The 27,711-nt window shown below is 43.2% G+C and overlaps 1 protein-coding gene across 1 annotated transcript; it reads left to right on the top strand.

Annotated features, from left to right (window-relative positions):
• Positions 1 to 1,085: 1,085 nt before the first annotated feature.
• On the top strand, positions 1,086 to 26,808 carry tcirg1b (T cell immune regulator 1, ATPase H+ transporting V0 subunit a3b). Its single transcript, XM_084132583.1, has 20 exons — positions 1,086 to 1,292; positions 4,748 to 4,867; positions 5,351 to 5,429; positions 6,741 to 6,877; positions 8,608 to 8,703; positions 8,783 to 8,971; positions 9,633 to 9,715; positions 11,935 to 12,028; positions 15,570 to 15,782; positions 16,966 to 17,116; positions 19,801 to 19,940; positions 20,371 to 20,528; positions 20,829 to 20,919; positions 21,042 to 21,160; positions 21,914 to 22,127; positions 22,404 to 22,517; positions 25,200 to 25,286; positions 25,706 to 25,826; positions 25,955 to 26,126; positions 26,567 to 26,808. Exons 2-20 carry the CDS (start codon positions 4,751 to 4,753, stop codon positions 26,661 to 26,663), a joined length of 2,472 nt encoding a protein of 823 aa, XP_083988709.1. The 5' UTR covers positions 1,086 to 1,292; positions 4,748 to 4,750; the 3' UTR covers positions 26,664 to 26,808.
• Positions 26,809 to 27,711: the final 903 nt, after the last annotated feature.

The following is a 27,711-nucleotide window of genomic DNA, read 5'->3' as shown; positions in this document are numbered from 1 at the left end:
TCAGCCAGAAAATCAGAAAAATCATTTAAAAAGTCCTTATTGTACTTGGGGGGCCGATAGACCACAACACACAACACTGTGTGAGCGCGACCAATCTCAAATAAAATAAGTATGTAATATTCAAAATACATGTGCACACCATGTTTTTCATAAATTACATCTTTATATATATTTATAAAAAAAAAAACACACATTTTACATTTCATTTTTATATGTAAAATCCATACTAAGAATCTGACATATATCATGTAAACAATATGCTACGCATGTGTAATTTGCATATTACAACAATTTATTTAATGCATTTATTTCAGCACTTATTTAGCCTTTGCTGAATTAAAGTATTAATTTCTTTCTTTTTGTCTTTATTTTTTAACTCAAACTTTTGAATGGCAGTGTCAAAACTGCAAAATAAACAATAATATATACATACATACATACATACATATATATATATATATATATATATATATATATATATATATAAATCAGTAAAAGCAGTTTCAACTGATGATAATAATAAAATGATCTTAGAATGATTCTGAAGGATCATGTGACACTGAAGACTGAAGTAATGATGCTTTGATCACAGGAATAAATTACAGACTGGAGAATGTTCACTCGCAAACTTATCAAGAAGAAGAAACGGGTTTATAAGATAAAGTGTGTTTCAGTGTCAAACTGTCCAGACTGATGATGAGGCGCAGAGTGGTCACTGGTCACGTGATACTGGCGGCTACTCGGACACACTAACCACAGTCGTTTGTGAATACGGACTTATGTAGAGATTTAATAAATAATAATAAATAAATAAATAAACATTCAAAGATGATACATTAAACAAACACAAACAAAGGGAAAAAGAAAGACGTCGAGATATTTGTAAGGGGTTGAATGCAGAATTGAGCTTAATGAACCGCACAGCGCCCTCTAGAGGAATACAAACTTCTCATTTTATTTCGCAAAAAAACACAACATTTTTACATACCTATAAGACACAATACAAATGTTCATACAAAATATAAATGAAAATAGCATAAATGAATAACAACCTCTGACTAATAAAAGCCGCTGTGCGCGCTCGTGAAGTCACGTGATGAGCTTCAGTAACGTGTCCGTCTGCAGAAACGGGAAGTTGGTGAGTGTGATTCACTCTCAGTACAGCTGTTATAACTTTAGCTTATTCCTTCATGAAGACACACTGTGCGCTCCGTTACAAGAGCTTCATCGCCAAGGGATAAAAGCCAGTCTTTGTTGGTGTCGTCGCTCCTGTGTCGGTGTTCTGTCCTCCGGTAAGTTTGCAGATCACACTGTTTACACTGGTGTTTTCTGTGCTCGCGACATTGTTTGATACAGATTCTGTGAATAATCGACAGTTTCGAGTCTTTCAAAGTCATCTAAGCTTTAGTTTTATCTTGATCAATCTCATCTGATGAAAACTGCTTTTCACGAGGTTTATACTTTCAGGAAAACGAAAATGAAACTTTATTGTGGAATGAATAGATTGTAAAGTAACTCCGATCCAATATAAATGATCCAATATAAACTGAGGGTTTTTAAAACCGGTCCTCGTTAAAATAGTTCCTCGTGTAATGCAGCAGAATTCCTCCAGAAAGAGGAACTGTAGCCCTGATTTGTATTTTCTGTCAAAACCTGTGATGATGCACGTGATCAGAAGATCACATGATCCATATGTCACCTCTAATATCAAACAGCAACCAGGTGTTTATGAAATATGAATATATGAACGGTGTGGAGGCCATAAGTGTGACCCAAATGTACAAGTTGAGTAGTTGACAAACACCACCTTTTTCCAGTTAACATCAAGATTATAGATGGAAAAAATACATGAAGGTATGAGGGGAAGTGGATACTTTACGTGCTGCAACATTACCTTTCCTTAAAGTTTTTCACAATTTTGCATTCACTTAAATAGTCCTGTGGTGTGTGTGTGTGTGTGTGTGTGTGTGTACACGCGTGTGTGTGTCACTCACAGTTTGGGGTGCGGCAGATTAATTTATAAAAGGTCACATATTCCATGTAGTCTCTCAATTAAAATGAAAAGTTCTTCATTGGCATTGATGGTTCCACTGAGAAACTTTAACATCCATATAATCTTTGCATTGCAGTAAAGCTTCTTTAAAGTGGAAAATGTTTATTTATCCCCTTAAGAATAGGGTTTCTTTTAAGAGCTGATCACTGGAAGCTTCTTTGGGGAACCGAAAAAATGTGAAAACCACCTCTATTTTTAAGAGCGTATAACAATAATTATACCAAAATGTGATGTTTAAAATAGTTTTAGAGGAAGTGTAGCATCTCTCGCTGCATGCCGCTGCTGGAAATCATCATCTGGCTGTTTTACAATAAAGATTATGGTACAGATTACAACAATTCCAATGTATAGTGGAATTTTTCTGATCTTTCCGAAGGCTTTGGTTTGTAACCCCTGCTTTACTAAAGGTGTCATTGTGAAACAGTAAAAATCCCTGAAAGAGGAACACACACTCTTCTCACACGCTCACTGAGTCAGAGCAGAAGAGGAAGCACTGATGTGTCCAGATGTGTGTCTCCGCTGATGTGTCCAGATGTGTGTCTCAGCTGACGTGTCCAGATGTGTGCTTGTGCTTCAGCTGATGTGTCCAGATGTGTGTCTCAGCTGATGTGTCCAGATGTGTGCTTGTGTTTCAGCTGATGTGTCCAGATGTGTGTCTCAGCTGATGTGTCCAGATGTGTGTCTCAGCTGATGTGTCCAGATGTGTCTCAGCTGATGTGTCCAGATGTGTGTTTCAGCTGATGTGTCGAGATGTGTGTTTGTCTCAGCTGATGTGTCCAGATGTGTGCTTGTGTCTCAGCTGATGTGTCCAGATGTGTGCTTGTGTCTCAGCTGATGTGTCCAGATGTGTGTTTCAGCTGATGTGTACAGATGTGTCTCAGCTGACGTGTCCAGATGTGTGTCTTAGCTGACGTGTCCAGATGTGTGTCTTAGCTGACGTGTCCAGATGTGTGTCTCAGCTGATGTGTCTAGATGTGTGTCTCAGCTGAAGTGTCCAGATGTGTGCTTGTGTCTCAGCTGATGTGTCCAGATGTGTGTCTTAGCTGACGTGTCCAGATGTGTGTCTCAGCTGATGTGTCCAGATGTGTGTCTCAGCTGACGTGTCCAGATGTGTGTCTCAGCTGACGTGTCCAGATGTGTGTTTCAGCTGATGTGTCCAGATGTGTGCTTGTGTCTCAGCTGATGTGTCCAGATGTGTGTCTTAGCTGACGTGTCCAGATGTGTGTCTCAGCTGATGTGTCCAGATGTGTGTCTCAGCTGACGTGTCCAGATGTGTCTCAGCTGATGTGTCCAGATGTGTGTCTCAGCTGATGTGTCCAGATGTGTGTCTCAGCTGATGTGTCCAGATGTGTGCTTGTGTCTCAGCTGATGTGTCCAGATGTGTGTCTTAGCTGACGTGTCCAGATGTGTGTCTCAGCTGACGTGTCCAGATGTGTGTCTTAGCTGATGTGTCCAGATGTGTGTCTTAGCTGACGTGTCCAGATGTGTGTTTCAGCTGATGTGTCCAGATGTGTGTCTCAACTGATGTGTCCAGATGTGTCTCAGCTGATGTGTCCAGATGTGTGTCTCAGCTGATGTGTCCAGATGTGTGTCTCAGCTGATGTGTCCAGATGTGTGTTTCAGCTGATGTGTCGAGATGTGTGTTTGTCTCAGCTGATGTGTCCAGATGTGTGCTTGTGTCTCAGCTGATGTGTCCAGATGTGTGCTTGTGTCTCAGCTGATGTGTCCAGATGTGTGTTTCAGCTGATGTGTACAGATGTGTCTCAGCTGACGTGTCCAGATGTGTGTCTTAGCTGACGTGTCCAGATGTGTCTTAGCTGACGTGTCCAGATGTGTGTCTCAGCTGATGTGTCTAGATGTGTGTCTCAGCTGAAGTGTCCAGATGTGTGCTTGTGTCTCAGCTGATGTGTCCAGATGTGTGTCTTAGCTGACGTGTCCAGATGTGTGTCTCAGCTGATGTGTCCAGATGTGTCTCAGCTGACGTGTCCAGATGTGTGTCTCAGCTGACGTGTCCAGATGTGTGTTTCAGCTGATGTGTCCAGATGTGTGCTTGTGTCTCAGCTGATGTGTCCAGATGTGTGTCTTAGCTGACGTGTCCAGATGTGTGTCTCAGCTGATGTGTCCAGATGTGTGTCTCAGCTGACGTGTCCAGATGTGTGTCTCAGCTGACGTGTCCAGATGTGTGTCTCAGCTGATGTGTCCAGATGTGTGTCTCAGCTGATGTGTCCAGATGTGTGTCTCAGCTGATGTGTCCAGATGTGTGCTTGTGTCTCAGCTGATGTGTCCAGATGTGTGTCTTAGCTGACGTGTCCAGATGTGTGTCTTAGCTGACGTGTCCAGATGTGTGCTTGTCTCAGCTGACGTGTCCAGATGTGTGTCTCAGCTGATGTGTCCAGATGTGTGTCTTAGCTGACGTGTCCAGATGTGTGTCTTAGCTGACGTGTCCAGATGTGTGTCTTAGCTGACGTGTCCAGATGTGTGTCTCAGCTGACGTGTCCAGATGTGTGTCTCAGCTGACGTGTCCAGATGTGTGTCTCAGCTGACGTGTCCAGATGTGTGTCTCAGCTGATGTGTCCAGATGTGTGTCTCAGCTGACGTGTCCAGATGTGTGTCTCAGCTGACGTGTCCAGATGTGTGTGTCTCAGCTGATGTGTCCAGATGTGTTTTAACTGATGTGTCAACTGTGTGTTGCAGGTCATGGGCTCTCTGTTTCGCAGTGAAGAGGTCTGTCTGGTGCAGCTCTTTCTCCAGTCCGGATCCGCCTACAACTGCGTCAGTGAACTGGGAGAGCTGGGAATAGTGGAGTTCAGAGACGTGAGGGTTTTGCTCGCTTTACTCTGTCGTTCCTAAAGAGGTCGTATGATGCTATTTTAAAAGTGCATTATCTTGTTTATTGGGTGTGATAGAACAGGTTAACATGCTTAAATGCTCAAAAAACACATTATATTTCACATACTGTACATTTTTGCAGCACCTCTATTCCCAGTCTGTCTGAAATGCTCTGATTTCTACAAAATTTGTACATGGGCGGCATTATGTTTGAGGAAGTTACATTTGGACCTGGATCGATGCGTTTTAGTCAGGTCTGGATCAGTGTTCTCTGTTAGATACAATAGCATTGTAACTTTGCACATCGGTTACATGCACAAACAGATTTAAGGAGAAAAAACATTAAAAAGCATCATATGAGCCCTTTAAGAAAGCCTGTGCTGAATTTTCATGTCTTATAAAGTGTCTTTACATTACACTGGCTTGCTGATGTCACAAAGAGGATGATGTTTGTAATCTTGATCTCAGCTGAATCCGAATGTCAACGCGTTCCAGAGGAAGTTTGTGAATGAAGTGAGGAGATGCGAGGAGCTGGAGAAAACCTTCGGTGAGTCTGTCTCAGCTATCTTCGTTCTGTGAACCGTAGAGCGTGATCTGCGTCTATTGTTCAAGAGTCATCAGAGCACAGAGAACGCTGTGTGTTTCTGGAAACCGTTCATCTAATGCTGCTTCTGCCTTTGAGCAATCTGTTATCAGTGGCGTCTCTCAGGCCACACGGCTGTAAACCAGTGTACCCAATAACTGAATATGCCACTACATCTACAGATGGTAGCGCTGGAGAAACATTTTTGTAAAAATTCAAGTTAATTTAATAAAAAAGTTAATTTAATCATAAAATTATTATTGTTTTGCATTAATAACTGCAGTTACTAATAATAGTACATGTTTGTTTATTGTAATGCACTGAGCTTGAATTGAGATGAAGATAAAATTAACTTTTATTAACAACAGTAACATGCAAAAACCTGATTTTTGTAGGGAAAATGTAAATCTTCTACTCTTATTAAATGTACCATTGTTACTCTAGTATCACACTGAACTGATTACCAGCTTCAGTGATTTTAAAAGGAAAGCTCTTTAATTGTTTTCTGGGTAATTCAGTCACAATATGAGGAAAAGTTTTTGTTTTTCTTGAGACTTTGACTTCCTACTTTTTTTCTATATTTTAGGGAGTGTAAATGGTTAATAAGTGTTCCTCTGCTGCCATCTACTGGTTATAGTGGTCTTTTTTTTAAAGTGCTGGTTTGCCACGCTGTTAGTTTTAGTTTAGTTTTCCTACAGCTTTAAACTTTTACAAATCATCACATTAAAAATAACATTAAAATTGGAAAATATTTAGAGCTTTTAAGTTCTAGAAAAAGTGTGAAGTAAAAAGTGCTTGAATTTCACTCTCAAAAGGTTATACTACGAAGCCTGAGATGAAAAATGTAAAAAACAAAACAAAAAAAACAACGATTTCTGCCACAATACCATGGTTACAGTTAGCGTTACTACAGTAAATCCATGGTGAATGCTGGTGATTTGTGGATTGAAAAACCTCCTTTAACTTTCATTACTTTAGCTTTTGGTTCTTTCATGGCTCAGTGTTTCTCCTGGTTTCCACGTCAGCTCTGTTTGATCTGATGGTTTATGACAGAATTGTGCGCTGAATTTGAATGCTTCCCACCAGATCTCGCAGTGCATTCATGTAATTAATACTGCTGCGAGTTCAAACGCTTTCTCACTGGATCTCCCAGCGCTGTAGTAGTGATGTTCTGAGTTCAGTGCAGTTTCATGTCCTATTACAGAAGTCAAATGGGTTGTGTCTGCAGTTTCATGTTGAATTAGAGGTTATTAAGGGTCTGTTTCTCTGTTGTAGTGTTTCTGGAGCAGGAGATTGTGCGCAGCCTGTCTCAGACGCTGCAGGCCCCGATCCCGACCCCGCCGGCCCCTCAGCCCCGAGAGCTGCTCACCATCGAGGAGGACAGCGAGCGCCTGGCCCGAGAGCTCAGGGAGGTCTGAACTGTGTTTAATGTCTGCCTGTGTTTAACAGCAACATGAAAACAAAACTGAACCTGCTTGCCTCTTATTATGCTGTTTTAAAGCTTCCTAATTTTGTTTTGGAGTCAATACGCTTATGCTACAATAGGCTTACATGCATCAAAAAACACTTTCATGGACCCTGTCCCAAATGAACTTCACACTTCATATGCAATGGTGCGGTGTACACATGTCTGTTAAAACATAAGATGAACAACTCAAACCAAACTCTTCCAGCTGTTCAGCCATTGAAGACCATAGTCTGGCATTACACAAATGAGTGACAAAACTACATGGGTTTAGCTGGAAGTGAGACTGGAATTACTGACAACTAGGGGTTGAATGACTTTAGACTTTAAGTCGACATTTATGTGATGAAAGTCGACGTCAAGCTTAAAGCGTCATGGCGGAGCATTAAAGTCAACTAGTCTGCGCATCCTCTACTGACGACTCGTTTCAGGCCATCGCAGAATCACTTCTTTCTTTTAGGAGACAATAACTTAATTTACCTGAATCTTTGAAACTTTGCTGGCATGTAGAGTTAATTTTTTTAAGTCCTCCTGTAGTCAGTAATTGTATCTCTTAAAACTCATCTTTGATCTGAGTTTTTTTCCCTTGAAAAAATGTCTTCATCCCTTAAAATATCTTGAGTGTAACTCGACACCCTTGCCTCATTTAGTATGCGTGGTTCTATGAATATGCAAATGAGCCCCGCCTCCACTCACTCACTCAGCTCAGAGATCCACTGGTTGACGATCACATGTTGATCTGATTGGTTACAAGGTAGTTTGTGACGTCAGAAACACCAGCGATTTCAAAGCGTGTTTTTGAGACTGTCTTTGGTTCACTGCAGTTTTAAGGAGAAAATACTCAGCAATGCTGTCGACTTATGAATTTACACATGGTTTGTCTTAAAGCATATTAAAAACACCACATAGACACATAAACAACATTAAAAGCTGGATTTACACCACAGGAGGACTTTAACATATAATTTTTAATTAAATAAATAATACAATCATATATAATAATAATTAATAAATAATAATAATTAATAATAATAATTATTAAATAAAAAAAATAAAAATTTTTTTAACATTTAGTCTTTTTAAACTGTAAATGTTATTGCGGTGCTTCCTGAATCAGTGTTTAGCTTCATTTTCACTGTGTCATGCTGTTCAGTCAAACCAACATTATTCAGACACCTTCAACATTTCTCACATTATAAGTTTATTCGCTATAGTTTAGAAAGTGGTGATAAAATATGAGCAGAACTCAGAGTTCTCAGATTTATGTTGAATATCTGTCAGCTGTTAAATTTAACTACACAATTAAATAATACCAGTTTAGCTCAACCAATCACCAAGCAATGCTTCATTGTGTTCAGTCTGTGTGTAAAAAGAAGAAACACTTCAGCAAAACAAGATCAGGTCAAAGTGTCAGAATAATTTTTGGTCCCAATTTACAGGTAGTCACTGTATGAAGAATTTTTTGGGTATAATATTTCACAGTTTAATTTATTTTGCTCTCCTCACTCACAGAAATGAACTATAGTGTCCTGCACACACTAGTAAAAAAATATCAGAAATTATATCTGGTGTCTGAATAATTTGATTGTATTCCCCTCTTGAATCCAGCACATCGCTGAAGTGTGTTGATGAGTGTTGCATCAGTGTCGTGTGTCCTCAAGCGTGTGTTGTGTGCAGGTGTCCAGGAACAGAGACAGTCTGCGCTCTCAGTTCACTCAGCTGTGTCAGTACCGAGGCGTCCTCAAGCAGACTCACTCGCTCACAGCATCACAGGTGCGTTCTGCTCTTCTCTCACACACTCCCTCGTGTGCTCGCTCAGCCTGAGGTCCTCATGAGTGTGTGTGTGTGTCAGGCCCCGCTGGTGTCGTTCGAGCCCGTGGCTCTGGCGGAGAACAGGCAGGACGTCCGGCTCAGCTTCGTGGCCGGTGTGGTCCACCCGTGGAAAGTGCCGGCCTTCGAGCGGCTGCTGTGGCGCGCGTGTCGAGGGTACATCATCGTGGACTTCCATGAGATGGAGGAAAAACTGGAGCATCCCGATTCTGTGAGCCCTCAATCATTAATAATTATTATTAGGTTCATATTGCATGACCCAAGTGAGAATGTATATGTACATACAGTATAAGTTGGGTGTATAATATGTGAGATTATATGTGACCCTGGACCACAAAACCAGTCACAAGGGTATTTCTTTTTTTAAATTGAGATTTATACATCATCTGAAAGCTGAATAAATAATCTCTCCATTGATGTCCTTCTGACACGTAAATCGGTCATTCATTTGTCAGAGTAAAAAAATGTGCTTGTCCAAATAAATAAAAAAAGATTATTTTTTTTTTGTATGTGTTGCAAATATAATTTATTCTGAAGCAATATCCTCATGAGAGTTCAGTCAGCGTTGACATATTTAAATTTGAATGTTTGATATTTTAACCTTTATAAAAGGCTTTTTTTCACTAGTCATTTTAAATATATGCTCCATATATCATTTTAAATTCTTAAATTTGATCATTAAATTTAATAAGAATAATAAGACTCTATAGGGCTGTTACCAGTCAAATTAAATAATTTACACTGAAAAATTACAACTGCATTAAATAATGTTAAGAGATTGTTTTAAGTATTTTTGAATATACAAATAACTTGTACAGTACAACTTTATTTTTCTTGTTAAAGTTGACGAGGAATATGATTGTTTTTCCCAGGGCGAGGATGTGCAGTGGACCGTGTTTTTAATCTCGTTCTGGGGAGACCAGATCGGGCAGAAGGTGAAGAAGATCTGTGATTGGTAGGTGATCGGGATATGGGGGTTTTACGGTACTGTACCGTACCGTACCACTCAGTGGAAACGAGGCATTAGAGAAAGGTCAAAGGTCCTGGAAAACATGGACATATACCATAGAATTTGAAGAGTCTGATTTCCAGATTTATTGGATCCTAGAAAAGTCATATTAAACATCAATAAGATCTTAAAAGATCATATGAATTTCTATAGTCAGTATAGTTTTCTGGTTCAGTGCTGAAGCGCTGCATGTTCTCTTTGAGTGTCTAATGAAGTGATCTCTGAAAAAGCATGTTTAGTCCTAATCTTCCTAATCCAGTCATCAGCAACTGGACAAAACACTGAGTTATTAAGTTATGAACCTTGTGGGAAATGAGTATTTTGCCTTTTTAGCAGATCAGTCAAATTTTGAGAGCTTACAAATATGCCACTTGATAACTATAATAAGGATAATAACTATAATAAGGACATAGTATTTACATTGCAACAGGACTGTAAAATAAAGTGCTACAAATATTGTAGTGTATGTATTGAGTAAATACTGCAATAATGTTCAATTTCAGCATTTTTGTGTGTTATCAACTTTATTATTTAGTTTATTTACTAGGGAAGTTAATTTAACACGTTAATGTGGTACAATTAATATTATATGAAAAAAAATGCAATAAAAACATTTTTAATAATAACCCACATTTTTTATGTTCATTTAAAGTTTTATGTTCATTCCGTAAAAGAGATTCACGTTTAAATCCTGCGCGTTCACAGTAAACACAGTTCAATTAAACCGGGCACTTGTTCTGAAGTTCTGATCGGGTTGATCAAATCTTGAAAATGGGTTGTTAAAAAAAAAAAAAGCATCCTGAAAACAGATTCGTCAGTTTGTGTTAGTAAGATTGGGAGATTTCAGGAACAAAAATTAGAGTATAATATAGAGGTAGACTTTAGGCTTCATATTAATCCTTTCAGGACAGTAAAGTAACAAAAAGAGTAATTTTAGTGCCATAAAATAAACAGCTGTCAATATCAAACAAAGATAATATATTTAATTTAAGTGTTTTTTGGGGTTTTTTTTATCACCATATATAAACAACATTAGCCGCGTTTCCATTACCCTTCAAATTGCACAAAATGGCAATACGCCAATGAAAATACGCCCAATGGCAATTTCGCAAAAAAACCCTGCATTTGCAGGTCACCTGACGTAGATGATGCGGTGTGTTTGGACAGAATACGATACAGAGTTCTTTATTAAATTCATAAAAGACAAAAGAATTACAGGAATAATGGATTCTAAACCTCAAATAAATGTCACAATCAAGACCTCGAAGCAGATATGAGGGAGAAACACTCAGAAACTCCTCATATGAGCCGCTCACAAGTATAATAAGGGTCGTTCCTTACCAATGCTTTGAAAACACACATCTCCTTCGATTAATAATAATGACCATTTCAGTGGCTGGGATATAGTACATAAACCTACCACCGTTGCCATGGTTTTTGGAATGATTTTACTTATCGCGAGAGGAAAAAATGAAGTTTTAGTCGCATAACATTGGTTAATGGAAACGCCGTCATTTCGAAATTGTTTTTTGTCGACATTTAGAAAAAATCGCAAAAGCTTTGCGCAGATCTGTAATGGAAACGTGCCTATTGACACAATCATCAGACGTAGTTTCTAATAACTGCATCCCTTTTTGAATGTTTATTCGATTGTTTTTGTTTTGGGTCACATGACGGGCTACGGAAACCCTAAAGGGACATTGTGATGAGATATGAGATGGGAAGAAAAATTAATTTTAATGCTCTTACGTTCCCTCGAAAAAACTTGCAAAAAATGCAAAGTTTCAGGGGAAATGCAAAACTTTTACGAGAGAACACAAAAACGTTGAATTGTATAATTTTTCTCTCATCTCATATTTTTTCCCATCACCATGTCCCTCCGTAAGATGTTTTGTAAGATGATTGTTTAAATGAAAAATTTAAAATGAAGGGGATGTTTGTTTGTTGTTTAATTCTCCTCAAATACAAAATCTAGATCAGGGTGATCCAGTCCGATTTTGCTTTGAAAAATCAGCACAAAAGTAAGATGGATTACTTAATCCTGGATAGCAAAACACGGGATTTCAAGTTCTATATAATTCTGATCCAGATGAAAAGTTTTGAACATCTGGGCTGTGGACTGTGTTGTACAGAAGTGAATGTGTCTTGTGTTCCACGTACTCCAGCTTCCACACACAAACGTTCCCCTACCCGGAGAACCAGGCCGAGAGGGAGGAGACCCTCAATGGGCTGCGAGGGAGAATCGAGGACATCCGATCCGTGAGTATGATCCCTCACTTCTGGCAGTTATACACAGTGTATGCACTGATGTCACTTTCCCACGGGAACACACTCCCTCATCCGGACTGAGTGGCAGAAGAGCTGCTGACTGGAGTTAATAGGGGAAACTGAGAAAACACCAGTAAAACAAACCAAATTTGCCTGTGAACACATTATATTAATACAATATTGGTCTAAATCCATGTGGTCACTCATATCAATGTTATATATATCATCATAACATCAAGCTCTAAAACTTGTATAGTCTTTTGTCAGTGTTTATTGAAAAGCATTGAATTATGCAGAATATACGATGATAAATATTTAATTGATGAGTCAATACAATATATAACAATACAATATATACAGTTGCAATCTAAATTATTCAATCCCCATTGCAAATCAGCTTTATTGGCAAAATTTACTTTCAGCTGCTTGCAATGAACAGATCAAACAAAAGTAATTGAAATAACTCAACACAACAAATGTTTCAAGTGGTTTCCCCAAATTTAACTGAAAATGCAACTTTTAATGACTTCTGCAGTTTCAGAATGATTCACCCCCCCTGAATGGACTCCCTCACAACAGCACACATCTGCAGAACAGGTGTTGTCTCAAGCACACCTGATGACACTGATCAAGGGCTTCATTAGTTGCACCAGGTGTGCTTGAGATAGAACACACAAAATATCTGAACTGGCTAGGTTTGTTGAGTGTCACGTTTGACTGCAAGTTAGAAATATGGCTAAGTCAAAAGTTAAGAGAGGATTTCATCACCCTTCGCAAACAAGGAACAGGATACAAAAAGATAGCAAAGGCACTCAATGTTCCTAGAGACACTGTTGGAAGCATAGTTTGCGAGTTCAAAGTTAAAGGAACAGTGGTTACACCACCTGGACGGGGCAGATAAAGGCAGCTATCAACGGCTGCAACCAGACTTCTGAGAAGGCATGTTCAGAAAAACCCTCGAGTGATGCAGAAGACCTGCAGTAAGACTTGCTGGCCACAGCCACTGAGGTTTCAGCTGCACAGATGGCTCCAATTTGCTCAAAATCATATAAATAAGCCACAGAAGTTTTGGGATTCTGTTCTGTGGGGCGATGAAACAAAACTGGATCTTTTCGGCCCTCTGGATCAGCGGTGTGGCTGGATCTAGAAGAATGAAGCATCAGCTGTGAAGAACACTGTCTACAGTTCAGCATGTGGAGCTCGTGATGCTCTGCGGCTGATTTATATCCTCTGGCACTGGAAACCTGCAGTGTGTGGAAGGAGAGATGGATTCACTGAAGTATCAGGAAATCCTAGGAGAAAACGTCATGTCGTCAGTGAGGAAGCTGAAGCTCGGGCGTCATTAGACCTTCCAACAGGACAATGATCCCAAGCATACCTCAAATCCCACCCAGGCTTGGGTTCAGAAGAAGTCCTGGAAGAGTCTACAGTGGCCATCATAGTCACCTGACTTGAACCCCATAGATAATCACTGGTGAGATTTGAAGGTGGCTGTTGCATCACGCAAACCCAAGAATATTCCTGAACTGGAGGCCGTTGCTCATGAGGAATGGGGAATGAGAAGCTGCTGTTTGGTTATACATCTCGTTTGCAGCAGGTCATGGCAGCAAAAGGCTGTTCTACTCAGTACTAAAGATGCTTGCCATGAAGGGGGTGAATAATTTTGAGACTGCATAAGTCATTAAAAGTAGCTTTTTCAGTTAAATATGGGGAAACCATTTTCGTTGAGCTATTTCAATTACTGTTGTTTGATTTGTTCATTGCAAACATCTGAAAGTCTGTACATTTTGTCAATAAACCTGATTTGCAATGAGGGTTGAATAATTTCGATTGCAACTGTAGGGTGTGATTTCACCCCTAAATGCAGCTTATTGACACAAAATGATAACTGCAAATCTGCCTTTCTCTGCCTAGATCCAGATGTTTCTGTGGATTACAGCGATCCATTTGCTTCTCTGTTCTGTAGCTTTCGTCAGTCTGTAAAAATATACCTCAGACGTTTTGTGTGTTTTTCGCGGCTGAAAACAAATGCTGCCACTCAGTGTTTCTGCCACTCAGTGTTTCTGCCGCTCAGTGTGTGTAACCGTGCAACTCCGGCTGACGGTGACCTCACATGCATTACCTCTACACTGAGTTACAGTCTCTCAGTAGATCAATTTGTCTGAATCCATTGTGAAGCGATCTACAAAGAAGCGTGAAGCGTGTGTTTGCTGATGTGTGTGTGTAGGTGATGGGTGAGACGGAGCAGAACCTGCAGCAGCTGCTGATGTGTGTGTGTGTGTGTGTGTGTAGGTGATGGGCGAGACGGAGCAGTACCTGCAGCAGCTGCTGATGTGTGTGTGTGTGTGTGTGTGTGTGTAGGTGATGGGTGAGACGGAGCAGAACCTGCAGCAGCTGCTGATGTGTGTGTGTGTGTGTGTGTGTGTGTAGGTGATGGGTGAGACGGAGCAGTACCTGCAGCAGCTGCTGGTGTGTGTGTGTGTGTGTGTGTGTGTGTGTAGGTGATGGGTGAGACGGAGCAGTACCTGCAGCAGCTGCTGATGTGTGTGTGTGTGTGTGTGTGTGTGTGTGTGTAGGTGATGGGTGAGACGGAGCAGAACCTGCAGCAGCTGCTGATGTGTGTGTGTGTGTGTGTGTAGGTGATGGGTGAGACGGAGCAGTACCTGCAGCAGCTGCTGGTGTGTGTGTGTGTGTGTGTGTGTGTGTGTGTGTAGGTGATGGGTGAGACGGAGCAGTACCTGCAGCAGCTGCTGATGTGTGTGTGTGTGTGTGTGTGTGTGTGTAGGTGATGGGTGAGACAGAGCAGAACCTGCAGCAGCTGCTGATGTGTGTGTGTGTGTGTGTGTGTGTAGGTGATGGGTGAGACGGAGCAGTACCTGCAGCAGCTGCTGATGTGTGTGTGTGTGTGTGTGTGTAGGTGATGGGTGAGACGGAGCAGTACCTGCAGCAGCTGCTGATGTGTGTGTGTGTGTGTGTGTGTGTGTGTGTGTGTGTGTGTGTAGGTGATGGGTGAGACGGAGCAGAACCTGCAGCAGCTGCTGATGTGTGTGTGTGTGTGTAGGTGATGGGTGAGACGGAGCAGTACCTGCAGCAGCTGCTGATGTGTGTGTGTGTGTGTGTGTGTAGGTGATGGGTGAGACGGAGCAGTACCTGCAGCAGCTGCTGATGTGTGTGTGTGTGTAGGTGATGGGTGAGACGGAGCAGTACCTGCAGCAGCTGCTGATGTGTGTGTGTGTGTGTGTGTGTGTGTGTGTGTGTGTGTGTAGGTGATGGGTGAGACGGAGCAGAACCTGCAGCAGCTGCTGATGTGTGTGTGTGTGTGTGTGTGTGTGTAGGTGATGGGTGAGACGGAGCAGTACCTGCAGCAGCTGCTTGTGTGTGTGTGTGTGTGTGTAGGTGATGGGTGAGACGGAGCAGAACCTGCAGCAGCTGCTGATGTGTGTGTGTGTGTGTGTGTAGGTGATGGGTGAGACGGAGCAGTACCTGCAGCAGCTGCTGATGTGTGTGTGTGTGTGTGTGTGTGTGTGTGTAGGTGATGGGCGAGACGGAGCAGTACCTGCAGCAGCTGCTGGCCCGAGCGCTGGTCCGGCTGCCCGAGTGGATGGTTCAGGTGCAGAAGTGCAAGGCTGTGCAGACGGTGCTGAACCTCTGCAGTCCCTCCGTCACCGACAAGTGTCTGATCGCAGAGGCCTGGTGTCCCGTCAGCCAGCTAACCGCCCTGCAGAGTGCCCTGAGGGAGGGAGGGGTGAGCAAGCACACACACACACACACACACACACACACACACGTCAGCCAGCTAACCGCCCTGCAGAGCGCCCTGAGGGAGGGAGGGGTGAGCACACACACACACACACACACACACACACACACACACACGAATGAATCTGTGTTTTTGAACTAATCACTTGAGAAACTGAGTCAAAGACGCATTCATGAAGACTGTCATTTTCCTAAATGAATAAGCGTTTTGAATTAATCGTTTGAAAGAGTGACTCACTGACTCACTCATTAACACTGTTATTTGCTGCCACCTACTGGTGGTTATAGTTTAAGTTTTAAAGCATCTTTCCTTTCTCTTTCTCTTTTAAATTTTATTTATTTTAAAAGATAAAACTTGTTGCATTATTTATACAATTTTGATTTACTGTTGGTTGATAGTTTATACACTATATTATTTCTTGTGATATTTTTTTTGTATCATTTTATTATAGTTTATTAATATAATATGAATTCATAACATAATTTAAAATTAATATAGAATGTGTGCTTTCCAAAAAAGAAAAGACAATGAGGTGCAATAACCAGATACAAAATTAGGAGGGATGTAAAAAGAGATGGTAAGTGGCAGTCAGGGCAGAGGGAAAGCATGACGTCACCTTACTGTCAAGATCAAATCGAAAAAGTTTTACCGAAATGTGTCATAGAGAATAGTGAGGAGTTGCAGCTCTAGAACAAAGTTTGAAGCATCTACACTAGAAAGTTCAAATGAGACTTTTGTGTTGGACAGACATTTATATGTTGTTTAGTCTGTTTGGGACAGATGCTTCTTGCAGACAATTCTTTTATAATGCCTTTATTGTTTTGGAGACTGCAGAAGAGGGAAGGGGAAGCTTAACGAGAAGGCCCTAGGCAGCCATTATAACGTGTTCATTATGATAACGTAAAGAGTTTAACTTCAGAAGCCTGTGTGTGTGTATTTGGTGTGTTTCCGATTTTATAGTGAAGTCATAGCCATAGATTGCATGTTCTTTGACTTCTGGAGAGAGGAATGTATTACTGTAGGCTGTGAATCTGTGATCCTTGTCTTTATTCCCATCATCATGAGATTTGAAATGTCCTGGAGATTTTCTGAAAGAGTGTGAGCCCTGATGTGTGCAGTACTGCATGTCCTTTAATCGTTCATTTCTCTCTCTCTCTCTCTCTCTCAGAGGAAGAGTGGCAGCAGTGTGGACTCGTTCTACAACCGCTTGCCGGCCACCTCTTCCCCCCCGACTCTCTTCCCCACCAACGCCTTCACCGCAGGATTCCAGAACATCGTCGATGCGTATGGAGTGGCGAGTTACAGGGAGGTGAACCCAGGTAACACACACTCTCACTCACTCACTCACTCACTCACTCACACACTCGCACATGCACACACACTCACTCACACTCACTCACACTCACTCACACTCACTCACACTCGCACACTCACTCACACTCACTCACTCGCACACTCACTCACACTCACTCACTCGCACACTCACTCACACTCACTCACTCACACACTCACTCACTCACACACTCACTCACTCGCTCACACTTACTCACTCGCACACACTCACTCACTCACACACTCACTCACTAGCTCGCTCACACTCACTCGCACACTCACTCAATGGGTGCTTCTCAATATCCCTCCTCGTCTCCTCGCTCCTCCGTTCTCCATCCTATGACCCGGAAACCGATCGAGCTCAGCCATCTTGAAGGACATCTCAATTCTCTAATTGCACCGCGAGGAGACGAGGATCGAGGAGTTAGGAAGCTTCCTGAGGAGTCATGAGCGAGGATACACAGGTGTATCCTATGCGGAAGAGTTTTATCGACTTAAACGTGACGCACGTCTAAATTCTCCTCCCCCTTCACATCGGTCACAATAATTTTAATTTATACTTTACCTTTGCAGTTTATAAACCACACATCTCACATATTTCAACAGGGTATCTTGCTTTATTATTATTTATTATGAATTTCTTAAATAACCAAACTTCACCAACATAAGGGCAGATCCTCTGAGCGCTGCTGATGACACGGTGAAGTGGCGCTCGAGTGATCAAGTATTCCAATGTATAAAAAAGTTACATTCGATTCCTCCGTCCTCGCGTCTTTTCCTTGCAGCCTTCCCTCGCATCCTACAGGGGGCGGAGCTGAGACGCGAGGAAAGGAAGCAAGGAAAGGAAACGAGGATGCACAAATAAGAAATGAGAAGCACCCACTCACTCGCACATGCACACTCACTCACACTCACTCGCACACTCACTCACACTCACTCGCACACTCACTCACTCGCACATGCACACTCACACTCACTCGCTCACTCACTCACTCACTCACTCGCACACTCACTCACTCACTCACTCGCACACTCACTCACACTCACTCGCACACTCACTCACTCGCACGCTCACTCGCACACTCACTCACTCGCACACTCACTCACTCGCACACTCACTCACTCACTCGCACACTCACTCACTCGCACATGCACACTCACACTCACTCACTCACTCACTCGCACACTCGCTCGCTCGCTCACTCACTCGCACACTCACTCACTCACTCGCACATGCACACTCACACTCACTCACTCGCACACTCACTCACTCGCACACTCACTCACTCGCACTCACTCACTCGCACATGCACACTCGCTCACTCGCTCGCTCACTCACTCGCACACTCACTCACTCGCACACTCACTCGCACACTCACTCACTCACTCGCACACTCACTCACTCGCACACTCACTCACTCACTCGCACACTCACTCACTCACTCGCACTCTCACTCACTCACACTCACTCGCACTCACTCACTCGCACACTCACTCACTCACTCACTCGCACTCACTCACTCGCACATGCACACTCGCTCACTCACTCCCTCGCTCACTCACTCGCACACTCACTCACTCGCACACTCACTCGCACACTCACTCACTCACTCGCACACTCACTCACTCACTCGCACACTCACTCACTCACTCGCACACTCACTCACTCACTCACACTCACTCACACTCACTCGCACTCACTCACTCACACTCACTCGCACTCTCGCACACTCACTCACTCTCACACTCACTCGCACTCTCGCACACTCACTCACTCGCACACTCGCTCGCTCACTCACTCGCACACTCACTCACTCGCACACTCACTCGCTCGCTCACTCACTCGCATACTCACTCACTCGCACACTCACTCACTCACTCGCACACTCACTCACACTCACTCGCACACTCACTCACTCACACTCACTCGCACTCTCACTCACTCACTCGCACACTCACTCACTCGCACACTCACTCACTCGCACACTCACTCACTCGCACATTCACACTCACACTCACACACACACACACACACTCACTCACTCACACACTCACTCACTCGCACACTCACACACACACACTCACTCACTCGCACACTCACTCGCACTCTCACTCACTCGCACACTCACTCACTCACTCGCACATTCACACTCACTCACACACACACGCTCACTCACTCGCACACTCACTCGCACACTCACTCGCACACTCACTCACTCGCACTCTCACTCACTCGCACATTCACACTCACACTCACTCACTCACACACACACACTCACTCACTCACACACTCACACACTCACTCACTCGCACACTCACTCACTCACACACACACACACACACACTCACTCACTCACTCACACACTCACTCACTCGCACACTCACTCACTCACTCGCACACTCACTCACACACACACTCACTCTCACACTCACTCGCACTCTCACTCACTCACTCACTCGCACACTCACTCACTCGCACACTCACTCACTCGCACTCTCACTCACTCGCACATTCACACTCACACTCACTCACTCACACACACACACGCACACTCACTCACTCGCACACTCACACACTCACTCACTCGCACACTCACTCACTCACACACTCACACACAAACTAACACTCACACAGCCCCGTCTCACTCTCCTGCCTGTTGTGTGTGTGCAGCCGTCTACACCATCATCACGTTCCCCTTCCTGTTTGCGGTGATGTTCGGGGACGTGGGTCACGGGCTGCTGATGGCACTGGCCGGTCTCTGGATGGTTCTGGAGGAGAAGGATCCAAAAATGAGGAAAAATACCAATGAAGTAAAAATATGACGCATCATGCACACACGTTTTCACAATACTGGAATTTCTGAATTTCACAACACTGAAACTTCTGTTATACCACATGGAAAAATTATGCAAGTTTGAAAATGAAGCACATTGTGTCCCAAACGCATGTTAAACAGTGAGTGCAGAAATGGAGTTTGTATCACGAGCTGCTTGATGATCACACCACAACTGACTATATCATTATTATCCTGTTCCTACTCATTATCTGAGCAGAGAGAGAGTGAGAAAGTGTAGCTGGTGCTGTAATACGACTATGAAACCATTTCAAATATTCAGAATCAGAATCTTAAAAACCCAGAATGAGGCCATGCTTCTCACAAGCAGAAGCCACAAAACAGCTTCTCTAGGAAGTGTCCAATTCTAGTTGTGTCTTATTCGTGTGTGTGTGTGTGTGTGTCAGATCTGGCGTATGATGTTTGGCGGTCGATACCTCATTCTGCTGATGGGTCTGTTCTCCATCTACACCGGAGCCATTTACAACGAGTGTTTCAGCAGAGGCCTCAACACCTTCTCCTCAGGGTGGCACGTCCGGCCCAATGCAGAGCACTACAACTGGACGTACGACACACACACACACACACACACACACTCACACTCTCTCACTCTCTCACATGCACACTCACACACTTTCACACTCACAGACGTTCACACACACACTCACTTACAGACGCACACACACACACACACAGACTTGCACACAGACGCACGCACACACACACTCTCACAGACGTGCGCACACACAGCACAGGTTCACTCAGTCTCACACACACACTCACAGACGCACACACACACACACACACACTGACCTGTCCTCAGTCAGATGGTAAATATGTTGCATGTCTCGATCTCTGTGTGTAGTGAGGAGACTTTCAGAACTAACCAGTATCTGGTGCTGGATCCCAACATCACAGGCGTTTTCACCGGGCCTTATCCTTTTGGAATTGATCCCGTAAGTCAAACAAATGAGTGTGTGAATGACACTGCCGTCCCCTGTTCTGCTGTAATACAGAGGAACACTCTTCACTGTGGCAGTGTGTGAAATCCTGCATGATAACTGTAATTCTCCCTCAGATTTGGGGTCTGGCCAACAATCACCTGACGTTCCTCAACAGCTATAAGATGAAGATGTCCGTCATCATCGGAGTCATCCATATGACCTTCGGTGTGTGTTTGTCCCTCTTCAACTTCATGTGAGTATGCTTGAGTGTTTGTGTGAAACATGCCAGATAAGTGCCTTCCTGTCGTTCCAAACCTATACGACAATATTTATTTGTATTCCACGAACGTCAATGGATCCACTGTTGTGGACTGCAACGGTGAATTTTATGTGTTCCACTGGAGGTCATTTTAATATTATTTATATACTATTATAGCATTTATTAAGGTTTTTGAATCAGCTATTATTTTTATATTTTAAGTTTTCTTTTAGTAATTTTCTAATGTGCTTTTGCCTTTTTTTTTAATTCGTGTTTCTGGTTATCTTTATTTTTATTTTAGTTTTGTTTCAGTAATTGTAATACTTTAACTTATTTTATTTATGTTTTTTATGTTTTTAAGAATTTCATCTAATATTTATTTTATTTCAGCCTTATTTCAGGTACAGAAAACCATGTTTGATAGTTTTAGATTTCATTTTACTTCACAATCACAGCACTGGTGGTACAGGTTTTAAACGCACTGTAATAGTCCAAAAACTTGCTCTGCTGCCTTGTGGTTTTGAAGTCATCAATGCCATTCCCCTTTACAAAGCATGCATTTTATTTGATTTCTGTATAAGGAATTATCACACTTGCAATGATCAGGTTTAAGATTTTCTGGATAAAGTCTGATTGGGAATGAACTTGGTTCTAACATTTCCTACTGAAAAACAGCACTGAAATATCCTTTTGTTACCGTTTGAAGCATAAGTCATGTATCTGGATATGAATCCTCCGTTTCTCCAGACACTTCCGGGACATCGGCAGCGTGTTTCTGGTGCTGATCCCGGAGTTGTGTTTCTTGCTGTGTCTGTTTGGATACCTGATCTTCATGGTGGTCTATAAGTGGGTGGTGTTCGGCCCGGTGAACTCTGACTCCGCCCCCAGCATCCTCATCCACTTCATAGACATGTTCCTGTTCACTGAGAACAAGGACAACAAACCGCTCTACACGGGACAGGTGTGTGCTTGCTGGGAAATCACACAACCAGACTCTCAGATTAAAGTGTGCTCTGTTTTATAGTTTTCAGATAATCGGTTTACATCTGTAATTCTGTACAGTGTATTTTCAAACAGAAGTGAGGACTGGATATGGCAGGATCTTTACGTCTTGTTCCAGTGGCGAAAATGCAGAACTTCAATAAACTATTTTCCAGTTTTCTGTTTGAACATCTTTGAACATTATTCATAAACTGATCGGGTGTGTGTGTGTGTGTGTGTGTGTGTGTGTGTGTAGATGGTGGTGCAGAAGGTTCTGGTGGTGGTGGCTGTGTTGTCTGTTCCTGTGTTGCTCCTGGGGAAGCCGACGCAAGAGTACATCACACACCGGATGAAGAGGACTCAGCCTTCAGTGAGCGCTCATTCTGAATACACTGTTTGGGCTGGAACCCTCCTATAGTTTTTTTGTCTTTTTTTTTTTTTTTGGGTTGTGTGTGTGAGAGAGACGGCATGAGAGTGTGTGTACAGTGAGTGAGTGTTAGTACAGTGAGGAGTGTGAGTACAGTGAGGAGTGTGAGTACAGTGTGAGTACAGTGAGGAGTGTGAGTACAGTGTGAGTACAGTGAGTACAGTGTGAGTACAGTGAGGAGTGTGAGTACAGTGAGGAGTGTGAGTACAGTGAGGAGTGTGAGTGAGGAGTGTGAGTACAGTGAGGAGTGTGAGTACAGTGAGGAGTGTGAGTACAGTGAGGAGTGTGAGTACAGTGAGGAGTGAGGAGTGTGAGTACAGTGAGGAGTGAGGAGTGTGAGTACAGTGAGGAGTGAGGAGTGTGAGTACAGTGAGGAGTGAGGAGTGTGAGTACAGTGAGGAGTGTGAGTACAGTGAGGAGTGAGGAGTGTGAGTACAGTGAGTGAGTGTTAGTACAGTGAGTGAGTGTTAGTACAGTGAGGAGTGTGAGTACAGTGAGGAGTGAGGAGTGTGAGTACAGTGAGGAGTGAGGAGTGTGAGTACAGTGAGGAGTGAGGAGTGTGAGTACAGTGAGGAGTGTGAGTACAGTGAGGAGTGTGAGTACAGTGAGGAGTGAGGAGTGTGAGTACAGTGAGTGAGTGTTAGTACAGTGAGTGAGTGTGAGTACAGTGAGGAGTGTGAGTACAGTGAGGAGTGTGAGTACAGTGAGGAGTGTGAGTACAGTGAGGAGTGTGAGTACAGTGAGGAGTGTGAGTACAGTGAGGAGTGTGAGTACAGTGAGGAGTGAGGAGTGTGAGTACAGTGAGGAGTGAGGAGTGTGAGTACAGTGAGGAGTGTGAGTACAGTGTGGAGTGTGAGTACAGTGTGGAGTGTGAGTACAGTGTGGGGTGTGAGTACAGTGTGGGGTGTGAGTACAGTGTGGGGTGTGAGTACAGTGTGGGGTGTGAGTACAGTGTGGGGTGTGAGTACAGTGTGGGGTGTGAGAACTGAGGAGTGTGAGTACAGTGAGGAGTGTGAGTACAGTGAGGAGTGTGAGTACAGTGAGGAGTGTGAGTACAGTGAGTGAGTGTGAGTACAGTGAGTGAGTGTGAGTACAGTGAGTGAGTGTTAGTACAGTGAGGAGTGTGAGTACAGTGAGGAGTGTGAGTACAGTGAGGAGTGTGAGTACAGTGAGGAGTGTGAGTACAGTGAGGAGTGTGAGTACAGTGAGGAGTGTGAGTACAGTGAGGAGTGTGAGTACAGTGAGGAGTGTGAGTACAGTGAGGAGTGTGAGTACAGTGAGGAGTGTGAGTACAGTGAGGAGTGTGGAGTGTGAGTACAGTGAGGAGTGTGAGTACAGTGAGGAGTGTGAGTACAGTGAGGAGTGTGAGTACATTGAGGAGTGTGAGTACATTGAGGAGTGTGAGTACAGTGAGGAGTGTGAGTACAGTGAGGAGTGAGGAGTGTGAGTACAGTGAGTGAGTGTGAGTACAGTGAGGAGTGTGAGTACAGTGAGGAGTGTGAGTACAGTGAGGAGTGTGAGTACAGTGAGGAGTGTGAGTACAGTGAGGAGTGTGAGTACAGTGAGGAGTGTGAGTACAGTGAGGAGTGTGAGTACAGTGAGGAGTGTGGAGTGTGAGTACAGTGAGGAGTGAGGAGTGTGAGTACAGTGAGGAGTGTGAGTACAGTGTGGAGTGTGAGTACAGTGTGGAGTGTGAGTACAGTGTGGGGTGTGAGTACAGTGTGGGGTGTGAGTACAGTGTGGGGTGTGAGTACAGTGTGGGGTGTGAGTACAGTGTGGGGTGTGAGTACAGTGTGGAGTGTGAGTACAGTGAGGAGTGTGAGTACAGTGAGGAGTGTGAGTACAGTGAGGAGTGTGAGTACAGTGAGTGAGTGTGAGTACAGTGAGGAGTGTGAGTACAGTGAGGAGTGTGAGTACAGTGAGGAGTGTGAGTACAGTGAGGAGTGTGAGTACAGTGAGGAGTGTGAGTACAGTGAGGAGTGTGAGTACAGTGAGGAGTGTGAGTACAGTGAGGAGTGTGAGTACAGTGAGGAGTGAGGAGTGTGAGTACAGTGAGGAGTGTGAGGAGTGTGAGTACATTGAGGAGTGTGAGTACAGTGAGGAGTGTGAGTACAGTGAGGAGTGAGGAGTGTGAGTACAGTGAGTGAGTGTGAGTACAGTGAGTGAGTGTGAGTACAGTGAGTGAGTGTGAGTACAGTGAGGAGTGTGAGTACAGTGAGGAGTGTGAGTACAGTGAGGAGTGTGAGTACAGTGAGTGAGTGAGTGAGTACAGTGAGTGAGAGTGTGAGTACAGTGAGTGAGTGAGTACAGTGAGAGGTGTGAGTACAGTGTGGGGTGTGAGTACAGTGAGGAGTGTGAGTACAGTGAGGAGTGTGAGTACAGTGAGGAGTGTGAGTACAGTGAGGAGTGTGAGTACAGTGAGGGAGTGAGTGAGTACAGTGAGTGAGTGTGAGTACAGTGAGTGTGAGTACAGTGAGTGTGAGTACAGTGAGTGTGAGTACAGTGAGTGTGTGTACAGTGAGTGAGTACAGTGAGTGTGAGCACAGTGTGTGTGTGTGTGTGTGTGTGTTTTCAATGAGAGTGTGTGTGTGTGTGTGTATATAACTATACTCTGGTCGTCTGTAGGGAGACAGGCGTCCTCTGCTAGCAGAAAACGGCTCTATTAATACTCACCAGGGAGAGGAGGATGCAAGAGGAGGAGGAGAAGAGGAGGTGAGAGGGAAATCGTTTTTATATTAATCATTCTTTTAACTAGTTATTTTTAATGATTCATTCAAACAGATTTGCAAAGCATTAGATAATGATGCTCTGAAATTGAATATAATGATTTGCCTGATCTGAAGCACAACTGGACCTGCCCGTCTGAAATTCTCAATGGATGCTCTGCAACAAAGTTCAATGTTTTTCAACTTTTGGTCACATGGCCGATGTACCATAAATAAATAACAGCACCATGCTCTACAATTCCAGGTCTTCTCAAGTCATGACAAAGCTTTGCGTCACAAATAAAGTCATACAAGTTTTGAAGCACATGAGGATGAGAAAATGATGAGAGAATGTAGGTGAACAGTTCCTCGGATCTGTGATTTATGATCTCACTCTTTGTGCCCTGTCTGTCTGCTGTGTGTCAGGAGTTTGATGCGGCGAATGTGTTCATGCACCAGGCGATACACACCATCGAGTACTGTCTGGGCTGCATCTCAAACACCGCCTCCTACCTGCGGCTCTGGGCCCTCAGCCTCGCTCATGCCCGTAAGTGTGTGTGTGTGTGTGTGTGTGTGTTTCACTGCTACCTGCAGCTCTGGGCCCTCAGCCTTACTCACCGCCATTGCCTCTGAGGAGCGTCTCCTCACGTGTGTGTGTGTGTGTGTGTGTTTCAGAGCTGTCGGAGGTGCTGTGGTTGATGGTGATGCGGATCTCCTTCCAGCAGCTCAGTTATCTGGGCTCCATCATCATGGTGTTTATATTCGCTGCGTTCGCTGTGCTGACCGTCTCTATCCTGCTCATCATGGAGGGACTGTCCGCTTTCCTGCACGCTCTCCGACTGCACTGGTGAGAAAAGCTTGAACTCACTCACACTCTCACTCTCTCACTCACTCACTCATTCTCTCACTCACTCACACTAACACACTAACACACTCACTCACGCACGCTCACTCACTCACTCACCGACTAACACACACTCACCGACTAACACACTCACTCACACACACACACACTCACTCACCGACTAACACACACTCACTCACTCACATTAACCCTGTAAGAAGCATTTTTGCATAAAAACATCTAAACAAGTGTCGCTAGAGCTCTATTAATCAGAGACACTGCCTCTTTCACTGTTTATTTACACATTTACTTCTCTTCTCTTCTCTCTCTCTCTCTCTCTCTCTCTCTCTCTCTCTCTCTCTCTCTCTCTCTCTCTCTCTCTCTCTCTCTCTCTCTCTCTCTCTCTCTCTCTCTCTCTCTCTCTCTCTCTCTCTCTCTCTCAGGGTGGAGTTTCAGAATAAGTTCTACAGTGGCTCTGGCTATAAGCTCAGTCCGTTTGCCTTCTCATCGGGATTCAGCGGCGGCTTCTCCCTCAAGTGACCCATGATCCTCCTCTGCTCACAGGACTCAAAACTGTGCTAGGATTACTTGGCTGGGGCCACAAAACATTTTAAAGTGCACCATTGAAGCATCTTTAATTTTCTTTTATATTTTAAACTTGAATACAACTGTACAAAAAAGCTCAGTTGAAAGTGTTATGAATCCACATCCATGTCTTTGACACTCTGCAACACTATCTTTGAAACCGTATCCAGACACTCGAGTCTTTTAGTGGAGTGAACATGATTTTAACTGAAGTGCACAGATGAAATAAAGTTGTTTTAACATAATCATTGAGACACTATGATGACCGACATCTAATGATGTTTAATGCTGCAAGTGCAGACAGTTATGAAATAATTTAGCAGTTATACATGTTGATTTCAGCTTGTTAATCAATAGTTTAAACGTCTTGATTTACTGCATTATTGAAAGGGAATATTCTTCGTCCAGCTGTTCTTTTATTGTTGCTTTTCTATTATTACAATGAAACTTTGTTTTAATTTTGGAGCTGAATCACAAAGTGCTTACAGTGACACTCGCTGATCAATAAAGACCAAAGTCTCTCAAAACACTGTGTGTGTGTGTGAGTGTGAGTGAGTGAGAGTGTGAGTGAGTGAGTGAGTGTTCTCATTAAAATAGTGAAACTTACCAGATATGTATGTATGTTTGAGAGTGATATAAATTGTCATGTGAATCTGCCAAAAAAAAATTTATTGCAGAACTTATACATGCATAAATACATGATCAGGGAAATGAAGCGTGGTTGTATATCTTTCAATGAACAATAACAACAACAAAAATACAAATAAATATATTTTATTATTTGCATATGTCAAAAAATATAATTGCTCTGAAAAGAAAAGCACAATAATAAGGTTAAATCATATCTTTGAATAAGTCGTCATAATGCATCAGGAATTTTGCACTTTTTTGTTATTTATAAGTCTAAGGGATGAAATAAAAGAGTTAAATTCAGCAAGAAAAAGAGGAAAGTGTGAAGGAGGCTTGAGCCATGTCTGCTTGTGAATGAAGAGTTCTGCACACA

Source organism: Abramis brama (assembly GCF_963993115.1).
Source record: "Abramis brama genome assembly, chromosome: 13".
NCBI lineage: Eukaryota > Metazoa > Chordata > Actinopteri > Cypriniformes > Leuciscidae > Abramis > Abramis brama.
This window is presented reverse-complemented; position numbering and strand designations above follow the sequence as displayed.